The sequence below is a fragment of the Schistocerca americana genome, chromosome 7 (assembly GCF_021461395.2).
Source record: "Schistocerca americana isolate TAMUIC-IGC-003095 chromosome 7, iqSchAmer2.1, whole genome shotgun sequence".
In the NCBI taxonomy this organism is placed as follows: Eukaryota; Metazoa; Arthropoda; class Insecta; order Orthoptera; family Acrididae; genus Schistocerca; species Schistocerca americana.
Genome location: NC_060125.1, coordinates 526,931,824 through 526,952,292, shown reverse-complemented (window position 1 = coordinate 526,952,292; position 20,469 = coordinate 526,931,824). Strand labels below are relative to the sequence as shown.

At 38.5% G+C, this 20,469-nt stretch overlaps 1 protein-coding gene across 2 annotated transcripts in view; it reads right to left on the bottom strand.

The window, feature by feature from the left end:
* The window catches only part of LOC124621968, a 168,504-nt gene that overhangs the window by 142,341 nt on the left and 5,694 nt on the right, over nt 1-20,469 (bottom strand). Inside the window, exon 2 of one of the 2 annotated variants that reach the window (XM_047147501.1) lies at nt 16,444-16,586. In XM_047147501.1, the coding sequence (XP_047003457.1) occupies nt 16,444-16,586 (143 nt within the window). Of the gene's footprint in view, nt 1-16,443; nt 16,606-20,469 lie in introns of both variants that reach the window. The other variant, XM_047147502.1, reaches the window with a different exon arrangement.

Genomic DNA, 20,469 nt, shown 5'->3' with positions numbered 1-20,469 from the left:
CTTCACTACAAAGAGAGATGGGGTAAAAGGATTGGGGACGTTTTGTGCAAAAAGGATGCAAAAATGTTTTGGCGAGAACAGTGGAATGAGGGCTGAGGCAGTTGGTTTCCCAGTTTTCTGTCAGTCTTTTAAAGGTGAGCATATTCACCTTTTTGTTCTCTAACAGCAGCACTTTTCAGCTGGTTATATATTAAATGAAAATCGATTGTGGTAACATTGCACATATGGTCTCCCTTGTCCCTCCCTCTGTGTTGTATGCTGTAAGATGCCTGCCTGCCTGCTTGCCTGCCTGCCTGCCCGCCTGCATCTACAGCTACAGCTACACTACACTAGCCATCTTATAAGGTGTGGCTGAGGGTAATTACGTACAACTGTCACTTCTCCCCTTTCCTGTTCCAATCATGAAATGTGGGTGGGAAGACAGATTGTTGGTAAGCCTCCGCGTGATCTTGAGTTCTCTAATTTTACTTTCGTGAACTTTTCATGAGATACAGTTAGGATGAAGCAATACATCGGTTGACTCTTTTAGAAATTATGCCCTTGGAAATCTAACAATAAACCACTCTGTGATGAATTAGCATCTCTCTAACATTTTTATGCAAACTAAACGCCCCTGTGATAACAGTCACTGCTCTTCATTGAATCTTCTATTTAATCTATCAATTTTGTTTAGAAAGGGTCCTAGACTTGCAGTACTCTAGTATTTTCAGGATGTGGATTTAGTACGCTACCGACTTTGTGGATGTACTAATCCTCCTGACGATTCTTCTATGTATCTCAGTCTGACATTTATCCTTCCTACAGTAAGCTTTATGTATTCATTTCACTTTAAATTTCTTCGTAGGTATACTCCCAGATATTTAAAGAATGGGTTTCCAGAAATTATACGACAGCTTTGTAATTATACATTTGTTTGTGCCACGAACAACTGCTGATCCCAGCAACAAGCATCGACCACTGCAGGTTTTCTTGTAACTGCTTTATATGTAACAGAATCCTCCACAATCTGCTCAAGGAGCTTCTTCCAACATTATCAACTAGTCAGTTATACTGCAAACAGTAAGGTCCTGTAAAACTCCCCTTGGGGTATGACTTTAGTTACTTTTACACCCCCCTACCAAAGAAGATTTTTCTCCACTAAGAATGACATGTTGTATTCTATTTGCCTGTAACTCTTCAAGCCAGTCACAAAGCTCGTCTGATATTTTGTACAATAGTACTTTGAGCATCAGACAAAGTCAAGGAACACAGCACCAACATGGGTACCTTCTGAGCCTTGTGAACAAAGAGCATACATATCCTGTGGTCACTTATTTCAATAAGTGTCAATTTCTTGTAGTATATCTTTCCTTGTGTGCATACGTCAAAAACATGTCATTTCATACACAAAAACTGTCTGGCAGCATGAACATTCATACAACTGCATCTGTATTGTAAATATGTGTACATGAATTTTATTCTTCTGAGAGTTACAAATTACATTGCAGAATTGTTAGAGCTTTGCTGGCACATACACAATGTGTCCCCGTTCCATTAGGAATGTGGCTATGAAAAATAAGAGTCATGGATTATGTTCACAAAATCACTGTACTTATTCAAAATAGTCTCCACCTCAATCAAAACACAGCTGAATTTGTTTTAAAATTGGTCTGAAACAGTCACCATAGTCTTTTTTGGACTTGCATTTAGTACCGCACTACAATTTTCTTGGATGTCCTTTACTGCATCATAACAGCATTCTTTCATTGCGAACTTCAATTTAGGGAACAATAAGAAGTTGGCTGGAGTCAAATCTGCTGTATACGGTGGGTGGTCCAGAATTGTGATATATCTGCTAGCCAAAAACTCACGCGCAACTGTTGCTTTATAGGCTGGGTAGTGGTGGTGGTGATTGTATGCTTAGGACACTCAACAGCGAGGTCATCAGTGCTTGGTAGACTGGGGTGTCATCATGGAGGAATGAATTCTCACTCACACATGCTGGAGGACTCAAACTTTATGAAGCCTCACTGCTCCACAGCCATTTTCCGTTAGGTGTCAGACGTGTATTGTTACATTTGCAGCCTGGATGCCTGCTGCAGCTGTTTTTGAAACTCCAAGGATCGTAACACCACAATTTGTTTTGAGATAGCATTGCAGTTGGGAAATTCACACAAGCAGTCCTAACGGAATTGGGACACACTGTGTACACATGCTGCAGTTAGTCACAGGTTTTTTTCAGAAGGACTACCTACACAGCCCTCATAATGTTAGGTGTTGATACAAACCTTCAGTACACACATCACATTCAGAGTTAAGCAAAAGAGTTCACAGGTTCCATTTTAGCCTTGTGGGTAGCTAGGTGATTACTGCCGCCCCCCCCCCCCCCCCCCCCACATTGCCCTATTTGTCTGGCACAGCCTTGTACAATTGAGGTGTAAACAGGTAATCCGAAGATTATGTTCCAATTTCAGTCCTTCATCATTTGTTTTTCTTTCTTTTTCTTCCCACAGTCCTTCCTTGTTTCACAATTTTCTTTTCCTGTCTTCAGACCAGTTTTTGCCAGTTTTCTTTGCTCTCCTGCCTTTGAATTCTTCCAGTTTTAAAACCCTTTCCCTAAAAATCTCTTCCTTACAATACTAATTTCGTCTTCTCCCCTTATGTTAGTCCTTTCCAAATCTTTCATAACCTTTTTAATCCAGGTGGTTGTTAATTTTTTTTCCATTAGATATCTGAAGATCTCCTTGGTGATTATTGTCATCCATTCTGTGTAAAGATGTTCAAAAAATAGTGATCTCTTTACTTTTTCCCACATGTTTCCTATGTTCTGATAAATTTCATTGTTACTTCCTAATTTCCAAAATGCTGTATGTTCTGGAGACCCAGTATTTTCCATATAATAATTCTTTCTAATATTTCTAATTTATCAAGCATGAAATTTAATCCAAGACATTCCTTAGAAAACAGGCAATCTGGTTTCACTACTGTGTATATCTGCAGAAATTCTTAAGCCTGCCATGTTGGTTGTCAAAGACAACTAACTTGCACTGTTGCATATGTCACGCTTTCAGAAAGTATGAGACAATCATCCACAAATGCTATGCAATTTACTGCAATACCTTTATGAATTAGTTACCATGTTTTGAATTCTTTCAGTTCTTCATTCCAAATTATTGTTATCAGCATTTGTTGCATTCTTTCACTCTTGATGGCTAAGCCAAAATTTTCCCTGCCAGGGACTTACAACATTCCATCACTATGCTGCACAGTGGTAGCTGAAGCAACCACAGAATTTACTGAACACCACGAACACTGAGCATTCTATGTACAATTATACATCTTTGCAAAAGTCTGTTCTGGTATTAGTATTACAATCATTCTTGGCATTATTTTTGTGAAATACTATTACTGACAACAAACGTTAATGTGTGTTTTATGAAACAATTGTCCAAACACCATGCTTTTGTGAAGATGTCTGCAGAGTGTTCTAGGGCTACCATCAGGTATAATCCTTCTAAGAAGTTTCTGTGTTTTGATGATGATATATGTATGTAGAGATTCTCTATAAGATGATTCTGTAAATAATAAATGTAATCCATAGAACAAAACATACACTTCCTGTGTTTCATTGTTTAGCTGGAGATTAAGATGATCAACTAGAAATACTGAATTGAATGTTCACAGCTGTTTCAATATTTAGTGACAATCCATGTGGTTTTTTATTTTTATTTTTTAAATTGTCATTAGCTGGCCACTAAGCTACAGGACTAGTAAATCCTTTTATTCATATAGCTGCCTCAGCTGCAAACAGCACAAACAAAATAAAAAAAGCATCTTCTGGCACTGTTAGTGGAAGGTGATAAATTTCTTGGTTATAAACTTGATATTAAGTTTATTGCTAATCTCATTTCTGCTACTCGTTACTCTTGTTTTTCTTCGGTTACTCACAATACATATTCTGTACTCATCAGACTTAACTCCATTCCACAGGTCCTGCAATAATCCTTTCATTCTTATTTGGGATAGGTATGCCATAAACAAATCTTAACAGTTATCACCGATATACTTTCACTCTGAATTTTAACACTTTTCTTGAATCTCTCTTGTACTTCCTTCACTGCGCCTTCAACATATACACTGAAGAACAGAGGTGAAAGACTACTTCCCTGTCTTACATCGTTTTTAATCCAAGCGCTTCATTCTTGGTCTTCCATTCTTAGCATTCCCTCTTCGTTCTTGCACATGTTGTATACTAGCAGAAAAATGCTCCTTTCAGAGCATAAAAATGGCGAATGTGTTCCTCTTTAAAAGTCTATAACAGAAAAGTGGGGAACCAGCTGCCTCATTCCAACTCCCTCACCACAAATTTTGTCACGCAAACATATTTGCACTCTTTGAACGTACAACATTCTAAATTCTTTTACACATGTCTCTCTCTGTAGTTAAGCTTTCTTACTCAGCATCATCATCTCACTCCCACTGTCTATAAATTTATCCTTCCCACTGTCTCCTTTTTCTCCCATTGATTTACAGTAAATCCCACTGCCACGGTCTCCACTCTCACTTATACTATCTCCTTTTGTCTTTCTTTCCCACTGCCACTTTCTCCCATACCCCGGCAACTCATTAAGTCTGGGGGTTCCAACTAACTGTTTCCCTATATCAACATGTTTAAAACTTCAGTCCAAAATATGCCCTATATTTATGTCAAAGTTCACCGGTCTGGGAGGATCCAGATTCCCAAGCCTATGGATGGTCTTCATTCATCCATTTTCCGTTTCCACTATCCCCTCTCTTTTCTTCCCAATGCTATCTCTATCCTTCTCTCACTCTTTTTACCTTCACTGACTATCACTATCTCCTCTCTCTCTGGTTCCCATTACTATTGTCTTCATCCACCTCTGTCTCTCATGGCCACTTTTTCTCTTCATACATCACCTCACTCCCCCCCCCCCTCTCACCCATTTGCACTGTCTCTCCTCTCTTCTACAGTCATTATCTCTCTGATACTCTTTCAGCACAAAAAGCACGAATGGCAAAATTTTTGGTGAGGAAGCTGGACTAAGAACTGATGCAGCTAGTTTCCCACTTTTCTGACAGACATTTAAAAAAGAACATATCTGCCTTTTTTGTGCCCCAAAATGAACGTTTTTCTGCTGGTTTCTGTCTTTTTTCTGCTACAACAGGGTGTACTGCTTAAACAAAATGAATTCTGTAGGTGAAATGAAATGAAATGCCATGTGGCTAGGGCCTCCCGTCAGGTAGACTGGTCGCCTGACGCATGTCTTTTGGAGTTGACACCACTTCGGCGACTTGCGTGTCGAAATTCTATAGGTCAGCAAAGTTTATTCATAGATTTCGACTTATTTATATACTTTTATATATAAAATCAAAGATGAGGTGACTTACCGAACGAAAGCGCTGGCAGGTCGATAGACACACAAACAAACACAAACATACACACAAAATTCAAGCTTTCGCAACAAACTGTTGCCTCATCAGGAAAGAGGGAAGGAGAGGGGAAGACGAAAGGAAGTGGGTTTTAAGGGAGAGGGTAAGGAGTCATTCCAATCCCGGGAGCGGACAGACTTACCTTAGGGGGAAAAAAGGACAGGTATACACTCGCACACACGCACATATCCATCCACACATACAGACACAAGCAGACATCAATGTCTTGTGTCTGTATGTGTGGATGGATATGTGCGTGTGTGCGAGTGTATACCTGTCCTTTTTTCCCCCTAAGGTAAGTCTGTCCGCTCCCGGGATTGGAATGACTCCTTACCCTCTCCCTTAAAACCCACTTCCTTTCGTCTTCCCCTCTCCTTCCCTCTTTCCTGATGAGGCAACAGTTTGTTGCGAAAGCTTGAATTTTGTGTGTATGTTTGTGTTTGTTTGTGTGTCTATCGACCTGCCAGCGCTTTCGTTCGGTAAGTCACCTCATCTTTGATTTTATATATAATTTTTCCCATGTGGAATGTTTCCTTCTATTATATTGATATTTATATACTTGATACACATAACCAACAAACAACTAACTACACACAATATAAGGTTAATACGAAACTGTGCTTTATATTTTTCTGGATACTTGGCTCATTAAAAACATCGCAATTACAATTTGTATCTTAGAAGAGTGAACACATATTCTACTGAATTTGTAGTCTTCAATTTCACATAATTTTTGGCAGTCATTTTTAGTTATTTTCACACTTGTTTAGAGCTTTTTCAGCTCTTTTTCTCACTGCAGTACCACTTTGGACATATTTGTAAAGGTGTAAAGTATCCATTATACAGAGACAGCAAATAATAAAGTTGTATTGGTGAGAAGATGCTGAATAAAAACATAGTTTGTTGACCTCAGAACCCTTGCCAACTGTTCACTACACCACTCAAAACTACGTTTACACTGCAGACCAAATATTATGTGCACAAGAACATTAACTTTAAGTCTCTCGCTCTTGGTAACGGATAATGATATTGAAAGAAGTTCCAATGTTCCCTTAAACCATCATCTTAAAAACATGTGGAAAAAATTAATTTCAATGATTTGCCATGAATAGGAATGATAGAAGTGACCATCCAATCCAAAATCTAGGTTTTTTGGGATTTTCTCAGGAACCACCCACGAACAAACTGTGCTTCTATAAATGTAATGAAAAAGAGCCATGCAATTTTCTCAATTAGCCTGGGTGGAGGAAGTATGCAGTATTTATGTTTTGACCCTGTACTGTAGGAAGGCTACAGCATGCCTGTTTTTCCAAAAGGTATACAAACTCTGACTAGACCCAAGGCTATCAAAACAAATCAATATCTCTCGTCAATAGAAGCCGAGATACGACCCCCTGGAAAATCACATTTTTGCACAAGGCTTTTTGGGACATATTTGTACCATGCACTGTCATGCACAAACCGATAACCCATCCATCCTTGTACCTTGTTTCTATTTTTCTCAGACTTTTAAACAGTTTGCACCATTTCACATTGTTGAATGCTTTTTTTAATTCAACAAATCCTATGAACATGTCCTAAATTTTCTTATGCCTTGTTTCCACTATCACTCATAATGATGACCTGTCCCTCTGCTGCGGTTACTGATCTAATAGGTGCTCAGTTTTCTTTTCTATTCTTTTGCATGTTATTCTTGGTGGCAACTTAGATGCACGAGTTGTTAAGCTGACTGCGAGATAGTTCTTGCACTTATCTGCCTTTGCCATCTTTGGACTATGTGAATGACTTTTCCAGAACTCTGATGATATGTCTCTAGTCTCACAGACCCTACACAACCATAAATGTTTGGTGGCCACTTCCACCAATAATTTTAGTATTTCTGGACGGATGCCATGTACGACTCCTGTCTTATTTGATTGCAAGTCTTCCAAAGCTCAGTTAAACTCTAATACTGGATCTTTTTGTTTCCAAATTTACTTCTGTTTCTTCTTAATCAACAGACTGTTCCTCCCTATTTTAGAGACTTCTAATGTCATCCTTCCATTTATCTGCTCCCTCCTCTGTGTTCATCAAGGAATTTCTCTTGCACTCTGAAAGATGATGCCCGTGTTTTAATTTCACCAAAGGGATTTTTTGACCTTTCCATATGCTGAACCAGTCCTTCTAATGACAGTATCCTTTTCAATTTCTTTACATTTTTTTGTGCTTTTTCACCTTGGCTTCCCTCGTTCCCTACTTATTTTCCATTCCTAAGTGACTTATTCTGCAGTATTCCTGTCTTTCCATGATCTTTTTTTAGTTTTTTTATCATTTCAAGTATTTATTCTGTAACTCAAAAGCTGCTTTGCTGTTACCTTCCTTGTACTTATGTTTGTCTGCCAAACCTCCGAGACTGTCATTTTTACAAATGGCTACACCTCTTGAACTGAACTGCCTGCCATGGTATTCATTATCGCACAATTTAAACCCTTAAAGATCAAACTTACATCATAACAACTCAGTACCTCATTTCACTCTACTGTGATTCTTTGGGCCAATTCTCAAACTTCAGTCTACTTTTCATCATTACTAGTTTGCGATCCGAGTCTATATCTGCTCCTGGGCACACCTTATAATGCAACCTATGTATGATCGTGATACAGCCCAGCTGGACTCTCCTCATGTCTCCAGGCTTTTTCCATGTATACCTCCTCCTCTTGCAGTTTTTTAACCGTTTATTCACTATCAGTAGGTGAATTTATTGCAAAATTCAATCTCTCTCCTCTCTCATTCCTACTACAAAGTTCACATTTTCCCAGAACTACTACTTTTCCTGCCCCTACTATCACATCCCAGTCCCTCACAATTATTACATTATTCTTTTACACACTGCATTACTCGCTCCCATGACAATACGTACTTTATGTGTGCATCTCGTGCTGTGACGTCAGCGAATATACCTGAATTTTTGCTGTTGGTGTTTATTTGCTGTTGATTCTAATGAAAATAATCCATTAATTCCAATAAGAATAACCTAGCAACTAACTCTTTGACCTCCTTACCTATCTGTAATGAATCCTCCCCCTGTTATAGCAATTTTTGCTGATGCTGATATTACACCGTATTCATTTGACCAGGAAACCTGATCTTTTTATTTCATGTTACTTACCTCCACTATATATAATTGATCCTTTGCATTCACTTTTTAGATTTTCAATGTTACCTTTTTGTTGGTTATCCAGTCTTTTTATGTTTGTAGCGGTTTTCCATTCCAATCGCAGGAGGATGCACCAAATCTCAGTCTGCTCCTCCGCTCTCTTTCCAAGGCAGTTGGCAGTACAACAGTGACTCCTTATACAGCATGTCTGTGACTTTTATTCAAAATTTAAGCAGTAGCTGGGATCCAATCTGTGACCCAGGACTTCGTGATCACTAGTTATCTTCTACGACTAACTGTTGTAACTATTTCTGTCTGGTTTCTAATTTGCCATTCACCTGGAGCAGTTGTAAAGTATTTTACACTGCTTAAAAGACACGATCAAAGCACTGTGATCTCTTAGCTTAATTGGGTGGCCTGAGGCCTACATTTCTATCACTTTTAGTTAAATATTCATCTGATAAGCTGTAACTACTTTTGTTACTATTTCGATTTTACAAAGAGAATCTTATGGCATTGGTCCTTTACCTAGTTTGCACTTATGATGAATCTCCCACCCAGCACAAAGTTCCAAGCAACTGGTAAAAAGCGCAGGTGGCTCCAGTATATAAACAGGGTAAAAGAACAGACCCAAAAAATTACAGACCAATATCAGTAACTTTGGTTTGCTGCAGAATCTTTAACATGTTTTCAGTTTGAATATAATGAACTTCCTTGAGACAGAGAAGCTGATGTGCATGACTCAGCATGGTTTTAGAAATTATCACTTGTGTGAAACTCTGCTTCCCTTTTCTCACATGATATACTGTGACCTATGGATGATCGGCAACAGATAGATTCCATATTTCTAGATTCGACATGGTACCCCATTCCAGGATGTTAACGAAGGTATGAGCATAGGTTCAGAGATAAGTGAGTGGTTCAAAGACTTCTTAAGTAACAGAATCCAGTATGTTGTCCTTGATGGTGAGTGTTCATCAGAGACTAGACTATCATCAGGAGTGTCCCAGGGAAGTGTGATAGGACCTTGGTTAGTCTCCATATACATAAATGATTTGGCGGACAGCTTGAGCAGCAATCTGTGTAGTTTCCTGACGATGCTGTGGTGTACGGTAAGCTTTCAAAGCTGAGTGATTGTAGAAAGATACAAAACAACTTGCAGACAAAATTTCTAGTTGGTGTGACAATGGCAGTTAGCTCTAAATGTGGAAAAATATAAGTTAATGCAGATGGGTAGGAAGAACAAACCTGTAATGTTTGGATATAATATCAGTAGTGTCCTACTTGACACAGTGAAGTCGTTTAAACATCTGGGCGTAACGTTGCAAAGTAATATGAAATGGAACAAACATATGAGAACTGTGGTAGGGAAGGTGACTGGTCGACTTCGGTTTACTGGCAGAATTTTAGGAAAGTGTGGTTCACCTGTAAAGGAGACCATTTATACGATGCTGGTGCTCCCTATTCTTGAGTACCGCTCAAATGTTTGGAATCCGTACCAGGTTGGATTGAAGGAAGATATTGAAGCAATTCAAAGACAGGCCACAAGATTTGTTTCCGGTAGGTTTAAACAACATGCAAGTGTTACAGAGATGCTTCGGGAACTTAAACGTGAATTCCTGGAAGGAAGACGACATTCTATTTGAGGAAAACTATTGAGAACATTTAGAGAACCGGCACCTGAAGCTGACTGATGAATGATCCTACAGCCACTTACATACATTGTGCGTAGAGACTGAAGATAAATATGAGAAATTAGGGCTCATAAGGAGGCATATAGACAGTCATTTTTTTCTCGTTCTATTTGCGAGTGGAACAGCGGAGGGCATAACTAGTAATGGTACATGGTATCCTTCACCACGCACCATACAGTGGCTTGCGGAGTATTGATGTAGATGTAGGAGCTAGATATGCAACTGGATGTGTAATAAAAGTTTTTGCAAACTGAGCACGTTTTTTTAGTTGCAACCTGTCTGAGTTACAGAAGAAAACAATTAAAACTACCGGTTGGAATATCAATAATATAAGGAAAATACAGGCACAACAAAAAGACACTTACACATTAGCTTTTGACAAAGGCTTTGGCCAGAAGCTAAAGTGTAAGCATCTTTTTGTTGTGCCTGTCTGCAAATCAATGTGTCAACTTTACAGTCAGTAGCAATCTATCTCCTCCGTATATTGTTGAGTTACAGAATAGTTATGTTACAATGTCCATATTTCACCAATACTTCCTGAAGAGTTAACTGATACTTTTACATTATCTGGCATTTCCATGCAAGTTTAATATGACTGCCATCTGTAGCTGCACCTAGTATTTGGAATAAATGGCCACAACTGAATCAGATGAAATTTGCATTAATACAGTCTGGAAAATAAGTTACTCTAATGATGTTATAAAAGAACCAAATCTGTCAGTTTACTGTTCACATATTCATTATATTCCTCAAATCTGAAACAAAATTCCAAACAAAATTCTTTCAAAAAAGGTTTTCAGAAATTACTGCAATTCTTTCACTCACTCTAATTGAAATAACTTCAGAAAAGGTGTGCTTTTCAAATTTTAAAGCATACTCACTTCCAATCATTGCACTTATTAAGGCGTTCTTGTTACAATGTGTCTAAATGTGTGGGGCCCTTTTCTATGTTTTTTACACATCTTTTGATTCTCCTGTCATAATTTGTTATCACCTAAAGTTACAAGAGTCTGACAACTTCTCAAATGTCCTATCTTTTTTCATTATTAAGAACAAATGTGACCTGTTGTTTTTCACACTTTTAATCTGATCTTCAAATCTCTCTGAAAGATTACTCACCCAAGCTCTGTTACCTGGGTATCAGTAATGACGAGTAACTCACACACACCATTTGCAGAGTTTAAATTCTGACTAATTCAAGTCATTTTGGTCCCTAGAGAAGCTAGTGAAAGGACGATCAAAGCATATGAAGTCTCTTTTAGGTGCAAAAGATTTTGTACAAGTAGCCATCTAATGACTCCCTCCCCTGTTATACATTCAATCTATGCACAGTTTTCCATGACATCATGTTTCTTATGAGGGGGTCAGCAGAAGAAAGTGCTAACCCTCAGTTTCATGAGGGTTTATTTGCTCACAGTATATGAATGATTTCAAACATACTGCAAACTGGTATCAAGTACAGCAGAAGCCTGATGTAATATGGTTGTCAGGGGACACGCTTTACTCCAGCGTTATAGCGTACCCGCAGTATACTGACAGTAACCCATGTAATGACGAACTGTGCATTTCAATTAGGAAGAATACATAATGCAATATTATACATACCGTACTGTAGTGTATTTCAATTTAAGGAACATTAGAAGTAAACCATTTCAGAAACTTACCACATAGGGTACAGCAATTAGACAAACTTCAATGAAACATTGACCAAACAATAACATCAGTTTGAAAATGGTATGGAGTACATTATCACATACAGAATGATAACTTAAAGCACTGCCTGCAGGCTACAGTACATCATTATTCTACTACTTTGAAGAAGTTGGCTAGCTTTCTTTGACAGGTCATTTTATGCAGTTTCTTTAGTGCATATTGATTTATGCGCATCAGGTGCAACAACACAATTTGGTTTAGTTTACTTTGTCACTCCCCACATGTAATCACTTTATTTATATTATCCAACATTTCACATTTATTGCAATCATCATCATCCCCAACAGTTCCACTCCTCTCATTCCAAACAGTGTCAATAATGTCCTCGTCTCTGGTCTGTTGTTCTTTGTCAATGACTACCCAATGGTTCAACTGTTCAAGGACAATACCGCACGGGAGAACATCACAAGCAGACTGGGTGTTACTGATGTTTAAATCTACATCACTACAGCATTCCTCTATTATATTTTTGGCAATGGAACACTTTTTCCAGCAATTCCTAATAGTGATCAAACTGATGCTTTATCACACTAGACTTACTGAAATACAACACACTTATGATCTATGATTTCAAGAATATTTCCCTTTCCTCATCTGAATTTACCATTGAACTGAGGAGTTCATGGCGAGAATTAGCCTTAAATGCTCATATGCTGCCTTGATCCAGTGGCAACACATCAGCAGGTGGATGAGCTGGACAGTGATCAAGGATTAGTAGAGCTGCTTCTCTCAGATTAATTGACCATAGGTGCTTTCTCAATGAAAGAACAAGCTCTTCTTGAAACCAATTGGTGAAAATTGTCATGTCATCCAAGCATTCTTTGAATGTCTGTTAAGTGAATTGTAAAGATTACATTCCTACATACTCGAAACATCTTGAGCTTTTACTTTTATCTATGCTAAGAGGTTTCAAGCTTATAGTCCGATTTATTAGTGGCAAAGAGGATAATTATTGTGTCCATGCTAATTTTCAAATCCATCATATTTTCTGAGTTTTGCTTGTCTAGAGAACTAGTTGGAAGCAACAGACAATAATGTGCCATTTCATCAAAATTATACACTTAATGATCATTTAAATTTTCATCTACAATTACTTTGTGTAGAATTTTGGAAAACTGTGAAGCAGGTAGTCACAAAATCTCACTTCTCCTTCAGTGGTCATTTGGGCAATTACCACAGCAACATTTCCATCTTGAAAACCATCCATCAGAAGTTATAAAATCTCTGTTGCCATGTAAATCAACGTCAAATTTTTCAGTTTCTACTTTAATAGTTGGCCTGCAAAGTGGCAAACCTTCACTTTTTTTTTTTTTTTTTTTATTAAAAACCACCTATAAAGGCAATCATCAAGTTCACTGTCTTTTTCTACTTTTTGTCTTCTTTCTGTCAATTCCCACATAACTGTCAACTGCATTCACAAAACTTCTAAGTTTATTCTCTTCATTCACTCATCCACTAATTGTTCCTTCAGATACAACACATGCTCATGGCAAACTTACTTTCACCATTCTTCACATGATCAACCATTTTTAGTTTATCACTCACAGAATATGCTTTCCATTTCTGTGACATTGTGACAAGTATACAGAAATCTACACAATGAATGACTAATTTATGATCCACAAGCTGATTGTGCTCACTTCACTTTAGCTAAGCAATGCTCCATAGTCACTTTTTTGACTGCATCATAATGTTAACTGTGAGATGTGTATTCAAAGTTTCTGTCCAGAAACAGTCCTCATATGTTGATAAGACAAACTAAAGGTTGTGTTTAATTATGTCCATCTATTCTGGTTATTGTTCAGAGAATACAGAAAGCCTACAAGCAAAGCGAAATAACATTCTCTCAGGTATGTAATATATACTGAGAGTGCAAATTCATAAATGATATTTTATTTTGGGGACATAGTTTATACCGCATTACATCCAAATTCGAGGTATAATCATGCTCTTACTGTAGTTTCATACATACCAGTAGAGCACGCCGTTTACAACAAAAAATACTTTGTCTTACTGTATTTATGTTCTTGCGTTCGTATTTAATCAAACATATAACATGAAGTAATGCAAAATAAACTTTCGTGGGTTGGTACTTTCTTCTGCGAACCCCTTCGTACTTTCTTGCTGGCTAAGCCATGACCTTGCCCTCAGAGAATGTTACACTGCTACATGCATTGTGTACAGTAATAAAACAAACTGGTGGTGCTGACCAACACCATATCCAGCCATTGCTGATCGAACTCCTCAATGAGCTACCACATATCGGAGGCATGTGCAACTTATCAGATGCTACAGATATAGTGTTACTCCAGATGGAAAAACCTGTGCTGAAGAGACACAATGATTAGGCTTTTATTATGTAAAAAAAAGTTTTTAAGGTGATTTGATATGATTAACACACTAATCATTGAGATTATTAGTGCCTTCACTAAAAAATATTTAGATGAACATGTTTGTAATATTTAAAACTGTATAATATGAGGGAAAAAATCCATCCCTATCACACAGAAGTACTTAATGCACAAAGCTCAGGCTAAAGTCTGTGTATAGAATTCATTATTAAAGATACAAGTAAAACAGCAACAAAATCAAACACTCACCCCCCCCCCCCCCCCCCCACACACACACACACACACACACACACACACACACACACACACACACACACACACACACTCAATGAAAATCTAATATCCATCTTCTTAAATCTTCCAACTGTCTACTCAACTGCAAGGATTGAGTAGGAGATGGATACAACAAAACCCTACACAAATAACGAACACTGTGTAGGAACCTCAGATGTGGACATAATGCTGATGATTGGTGTAGCAAAGTCACACTTATTCCAGATCCCAGAGGAACATCATTCTCTTGTTTGAATATCTCTGGCAGATTTTCACTAACTTTGGTGGACAGGAGGGACCATTTGAAGATTGGTGGATGTCCTGTAAGTAGTTCTGCAGGCCAGCAAAAGTATAAGGCGTGTGTGAGTGCAGTCTGCATAAGAAAGATAGTGCATTGTCACCTCCTGCAGGATGAGGTAATTCCAAGACCCAACTCATAATCAACTGACCATGTATTTAGTGTATCCTATGCAGTAGATGAGAGTTACATTATGACAAATGGTCCACAATATATGACAATATCAGACTAATGGACAAAGACATAGTCAACCAAATTTTTTGAAAGCAGCTAGCAAGAGTTATTTTCTCTGCTTTTTAAGGTTCCATAACACACTGTACTGAATTTAATTACTGCCTGACCAATACACCACACAAGAGTACGCCTGACCTTATGGTACTTTATTCAGTTTGTAACAATGAAAATAATTTTTAACAATTTAATGTAATTGAATGGATAAAAAATTACCCGCAAATTGGTGGCACGAGAACACACGTATGAAAAGTTTTACTTATGCAAATTTACAGAGCCAATGGCTCCTCCTTCTGGCAGAAGGGGTGAAGGGGAAGGAAGAGGGGTGAAGGGGAAGGAACTGGAAAGTTTCAGAAAAGGGGTAGAGTTTGGAAGTCACCCAGAACCCCAGGTCTAAGAGATACATACTGGATGGGATGAGAAGGAAAGCTTTCATTTTCACTCCATCCGGTGAACATCCCCTGGTCCAGTGTTCTGGGCAACTTTCATGAACTCTATCCCTTTTCCTAAAGCTCTCCAGTTCCTTCCCCTTCAACCCTTTCGCCAGAAGAAGGAGCCACTAGCTCTGAAAGGTTTATACAGTTTGTGGTATCTGTAATGTATAGTTTTACTGTCAGTCTAACAAATCCAACTTAAGACTAGGCTAGCACAATTGCCAACTCAATTGATTAGAGTAAATGTAGCATCTTGCTTTTTGTTTCAAACATCAGTGACCCATTTTCCTGCCTATTCCTCCGAAAATGCTGTAGTGTGTGTACATAGTGTCACTGCATATCCCCAGACATTTGAGTTAGTAGTATGGTTGTTATGTTAATGAAAGATGAATTTCATTACACTCCATGAGGTTATAGTCTGATTAACAATAAAACATGAGGTTTAATCCAACAAAAAGCATAGTTTGCTAACTAGACAACTGTCTATACAATTGTATGAAATAAAATTACAGAAATTTATGTTTGAAATTAATTTCAGAGCCCCAATACAGTTACTTCATCACATATTTGTGAGCACTATTAAAACACCAAAAAATAAGTATTTGTTACTGTCAAGAAAAGTAATGTGGGTTGTAATAAAAACTTATGTTATTGGCACTTTGTGCAATACTGACACTTTACAATAGCTACAAATGTGAAACTTCCTAGCAGATTAAAACTGTGTGCCGGACCAAGACTCAAACTCGGTCCCGAGTTTGAGTCTCGATCCAGCACACAGTTTTTAACCTGTCAGGAAGTTTGATATCAGCACACACTCTGCTCTAGAGTGAAAAACTCATTCTGGAAGAAACAAGTGTATTTTTCCTCAAGAACTATATCATACCTTGCTTCAACTCTTCTATCCTCTGTTCAATACATCTTCGCATAACCTGAAGTTCATTGTTGTTGCAGTTGATGTCCTGGTGAAGCACAGTTTGGAAATCCAATTGTGTATCCTTTCCTTGTCCTCCCAAACTTCTTACCAACCTTTATCAAAAGGAAGATACTGTCAAACAATTAAAATTACTACCTTTTTCCATATGTATAGGCAAAAAGTGACAATTAAAACTCACATTACATACACAACTAGGCTAAGAATCACAATTTTAAAAAATCAAATGTTATTGGTATTTTTCCCGGAAAATAATTTTAAAAAATTATTTGACAATATATACTTAGCCCCATTTCAAATCTGACAGTAGCTTTTTCTAGCATTTTATTGAATTAAGTTGAGCCACTACATTACATTAATCAATACTGGAGAGTAATTTGTAGGCACAGAAATGGAATATTTCAGCATGCTACAAAACAAGAATGTTGCTAGACCTTGCACTTCCAATTATCTTGACAGTAGAGTACACTATTGGTATGACACCTAACCTTAGGTAAACTGAATGAGGCTAGACCACATGGATGTTTGGGACATTCTCTCACAGGTGATTTAACTTCAGCAACTCAATTTGGAAGAAGTATCTAGTGTTGGAGTCAACTGCTGTGGGCAACAATGTTTTGTTGACAGGAATTATGGCTGAATATCACAGTTTGTAACAGCAGATAGACAGGTGACAGTGCAGCAAATTTCTGACCAATTAAATATGAGACAAAAATTGGGCAGCAGTCTCACCATCCATGAGCACTTCCTAACTATGAGGTACAGAAGCCTGTACCTTACATGTGTAATATTCTCAAGAGTACAAGCTGTCGCTTAGTGCTGTGGCTGATGTGAGTGACCGTAAGTGGCAGAATCCTTTATGGTCGCTCACGCTAGCCACTGTGCTGAGTGTCAAGTTTGGATTGTGAGAATAGTGCCTATGCTCACTGCCCATCACAGTACACAGACCAGCACAAATCAGAAACACTGCCATTGGACATCTGACCTTTGACTGATGATGATGGTACACGTTTGTACACGCTGATGGCAGTGTGTGAGGACGTTGAAAACCACATTAGGTCATACATAACATTTGCCGATAGCACACCATTTGAACAAATGGTGGAGGTATTTTCATGTGATGGATATTTACAGGATGAACTGGGTCCACCAATATGCCTACCATATCTCACTGGCATATAACACCAGCACCTCCACACCATCACCTGCTCCTCTTTGCTTACAGCACTTTACAGGTGTCCTATGCCTTCAGTAAGATAATGCACCATCTGATTACTTCTGTATTGTGACAGAATGTTACAACAAACACTTGACAGACATTGGGCTGCTTGTGAGACACAGCAGATCAATTTATGTCTAAATCTGCATTACTACCACACACTTTAAAAATTTCACTAAACTTGCTTAAAAACAGTTCAGAAGTCAAGATTAACCAGCACTAGAGACAAGAGCACCTCAGATTTAAAAAAGAAAAAATACTACTAAAGCTATAATAACGCGAATTATTTCAATCAGGAGGCATTCCACAGTGAGGAGGGTTCCCTTCATGGCAGAAGTCATTCCAGTAAATTGGGAATGCAGATCTGAAGGTTCAGTGACCTCATGTCATCGAAACACATCGGTAATTAGAAAATAAAGAAAGATTGAACTATGTTGTTGTGGTCTTCAGTCCTGAGACTGGTTTGATGCAGCTCTCCACACTACTCTATCCTGTGCAAGCCTCTTCATCTCCCAGTACCTACTGCAACCTACAGCCTTCTGAATCTGCTTAGTGTATTCATCTCTTGGTCTCCCTCTATGATTTTTACCCTCCAATACTAAATTCATGATCCCTTGATGCCTCAGAACATGTCCAACCAACTGGTAACTTCTTCTAGTCAAGTTGTGCCACAAACTCCTCCCCAATCCTATTCAGTACCTCCTCATTAGTTATGTGATCTACCCACCTAATCTTCAGCATTCTTCTGTGGCACCACATTTTGAAAGCTTCTCTTCTCTTCTTGTACAAACTATTTATCGTCCATGTCTCACTTCCATACACTGCATACAAATACTTTCAGAAACGACTTCCTGACACTTAAATCTCTACTAGATGTTAACAAATTCCTCTTCTTCAGAAACACTTTCCTTACCATTGCCAGTCTACATTTTATATCCTCTCTACTTTGACCATCATCAGTTATTTTGCTCCCCAAATAGCAAAACTCCTTTACTACTTTAAGCGTCTCATTTCCTAATCTAATTCCCTCAGCATCACCAGATTTAATTCAACTACATTCCATTATCCTCGTTTTGCTTTTGTTGATGTTCATCTTATATCATCCTTTCAAGACACTGTCAATTCCGTTCAACTGCTCTTCCAAGTCCTTTCCTGTCTCTGACAGAATTACAATGTCATCGGCGAACCTCAAAGTTTTTATTTCTTCTGAATGGATTTTAATACCTACTCCGAATTTTTCATTTGTTTCCTTTACTGCTTGCTCAATATACAGACTGAATAACATCGGGGAGAGGCTACAACCCTGTCTCACTCCCTTCCCAACCACTGCTTCCCTTTCATGCCCCTCGACTCATAACTGCCATCTGGTTTCTGTACAAATTGTAAATAGCCATTCGCTCCCTGTATTTTACCCCTGCCACCTTCAGAATTTGAAAGAGTACTCCAGTCAACATTGTCAAAAGCTTTCTCTAAGTCTACAAATGCTAGAACGTAGGTTTGCCTTTCCTTCATCTTTCTTCTAAGGTGAGTAGTAAGGTCAGTATTGCCTCACGTGTTCCAATATTTCTACAGAATCCAAACTGACCTTACCCGACGTCGGCTTCTACCAGTTTTTCCATTCATCTGTAAAGAATTCGCGTTAGTATTTTGCAGCTGTGACTTATTGAACTGATAGTTCGGTAACTTTCACATCTGTCAGCACCTGCTTTCTTTGGGATTGGAATTATTATATTCTTCTTGAAGTCTGAGGGTATTTCGCCTGTCTCATACATCTTGCTCACCAGATGGTAGAGTTTTGTCACAGTACTACACTGATGTCATGTGAACAACGAAGACAGTTTTGTGTCGTGAAATGCCACGGATATTCACATATGCAGAGTATGCTGACATGGTGTTTGTCTATGGTTCGTCCAGTGGGAATTCGAGAGCTGCTGTGCGAGAATATCAACAACAATTTCTCAATTGCAGAGTGCCAGATAGCACAGTTTCTCACAGATTGCATGAGCGTGGGACACTTATCAGTGTAAATGTTGTCTCTGAACATCCTGTACAATAAACTCTTAATGAAGTTGAGAACATTCTTCAAAGAGTGGAGCGCAACTGTACAACTAACTACAGAAGAATTGCTGCCCAACTTGGTATTCTTCCACATAAAGAAGTGATACACACAGTACTGGAGCATGGTCTGCATCCCTTTCATCGGAAGAGTGTACAACATCTGCATGAACGTGATGCTGCCGCCCGGCAAGAATTGTCAATGGATATTTGCCAATGAGCGATTAATTCCATGTATTCTGCTTACTGATGAGTCAACATTTACCTGTGATGGAATCAACAGGCACAACTCTTGTGTATGGGCATATGAAAATGTGCGTGCTACTGCGGAAATGAATTTTCAACGATGTTTCTCAGTCAATGTGTGGTGTGATGATATTGAAGACCAACTCATCAGTTCAGTTGTGTTTTAGATAACCGTCTTACTGGGACATGATGTCTTGAGTTTCTCAAAAATGTGTTACCAGAATACGTAGAGGATATACCTTTGGCAACTTGAGCTCATACGTACTTTCAGCATGACAGTGCTCCTACACATTCCGTACGACCAGTGACAAGTGACACAGTATCTCATCACAACGTATCCTGGTCATTGGATCGGTTGCTGTGGAGTCATTGCTTGGCCACTGAGGTCACCCAATCTTACCCCATTGGATTACTGTTTGTGGGGGTGGCTGAAGAGCAACGTCTACAAGCACAGAGTG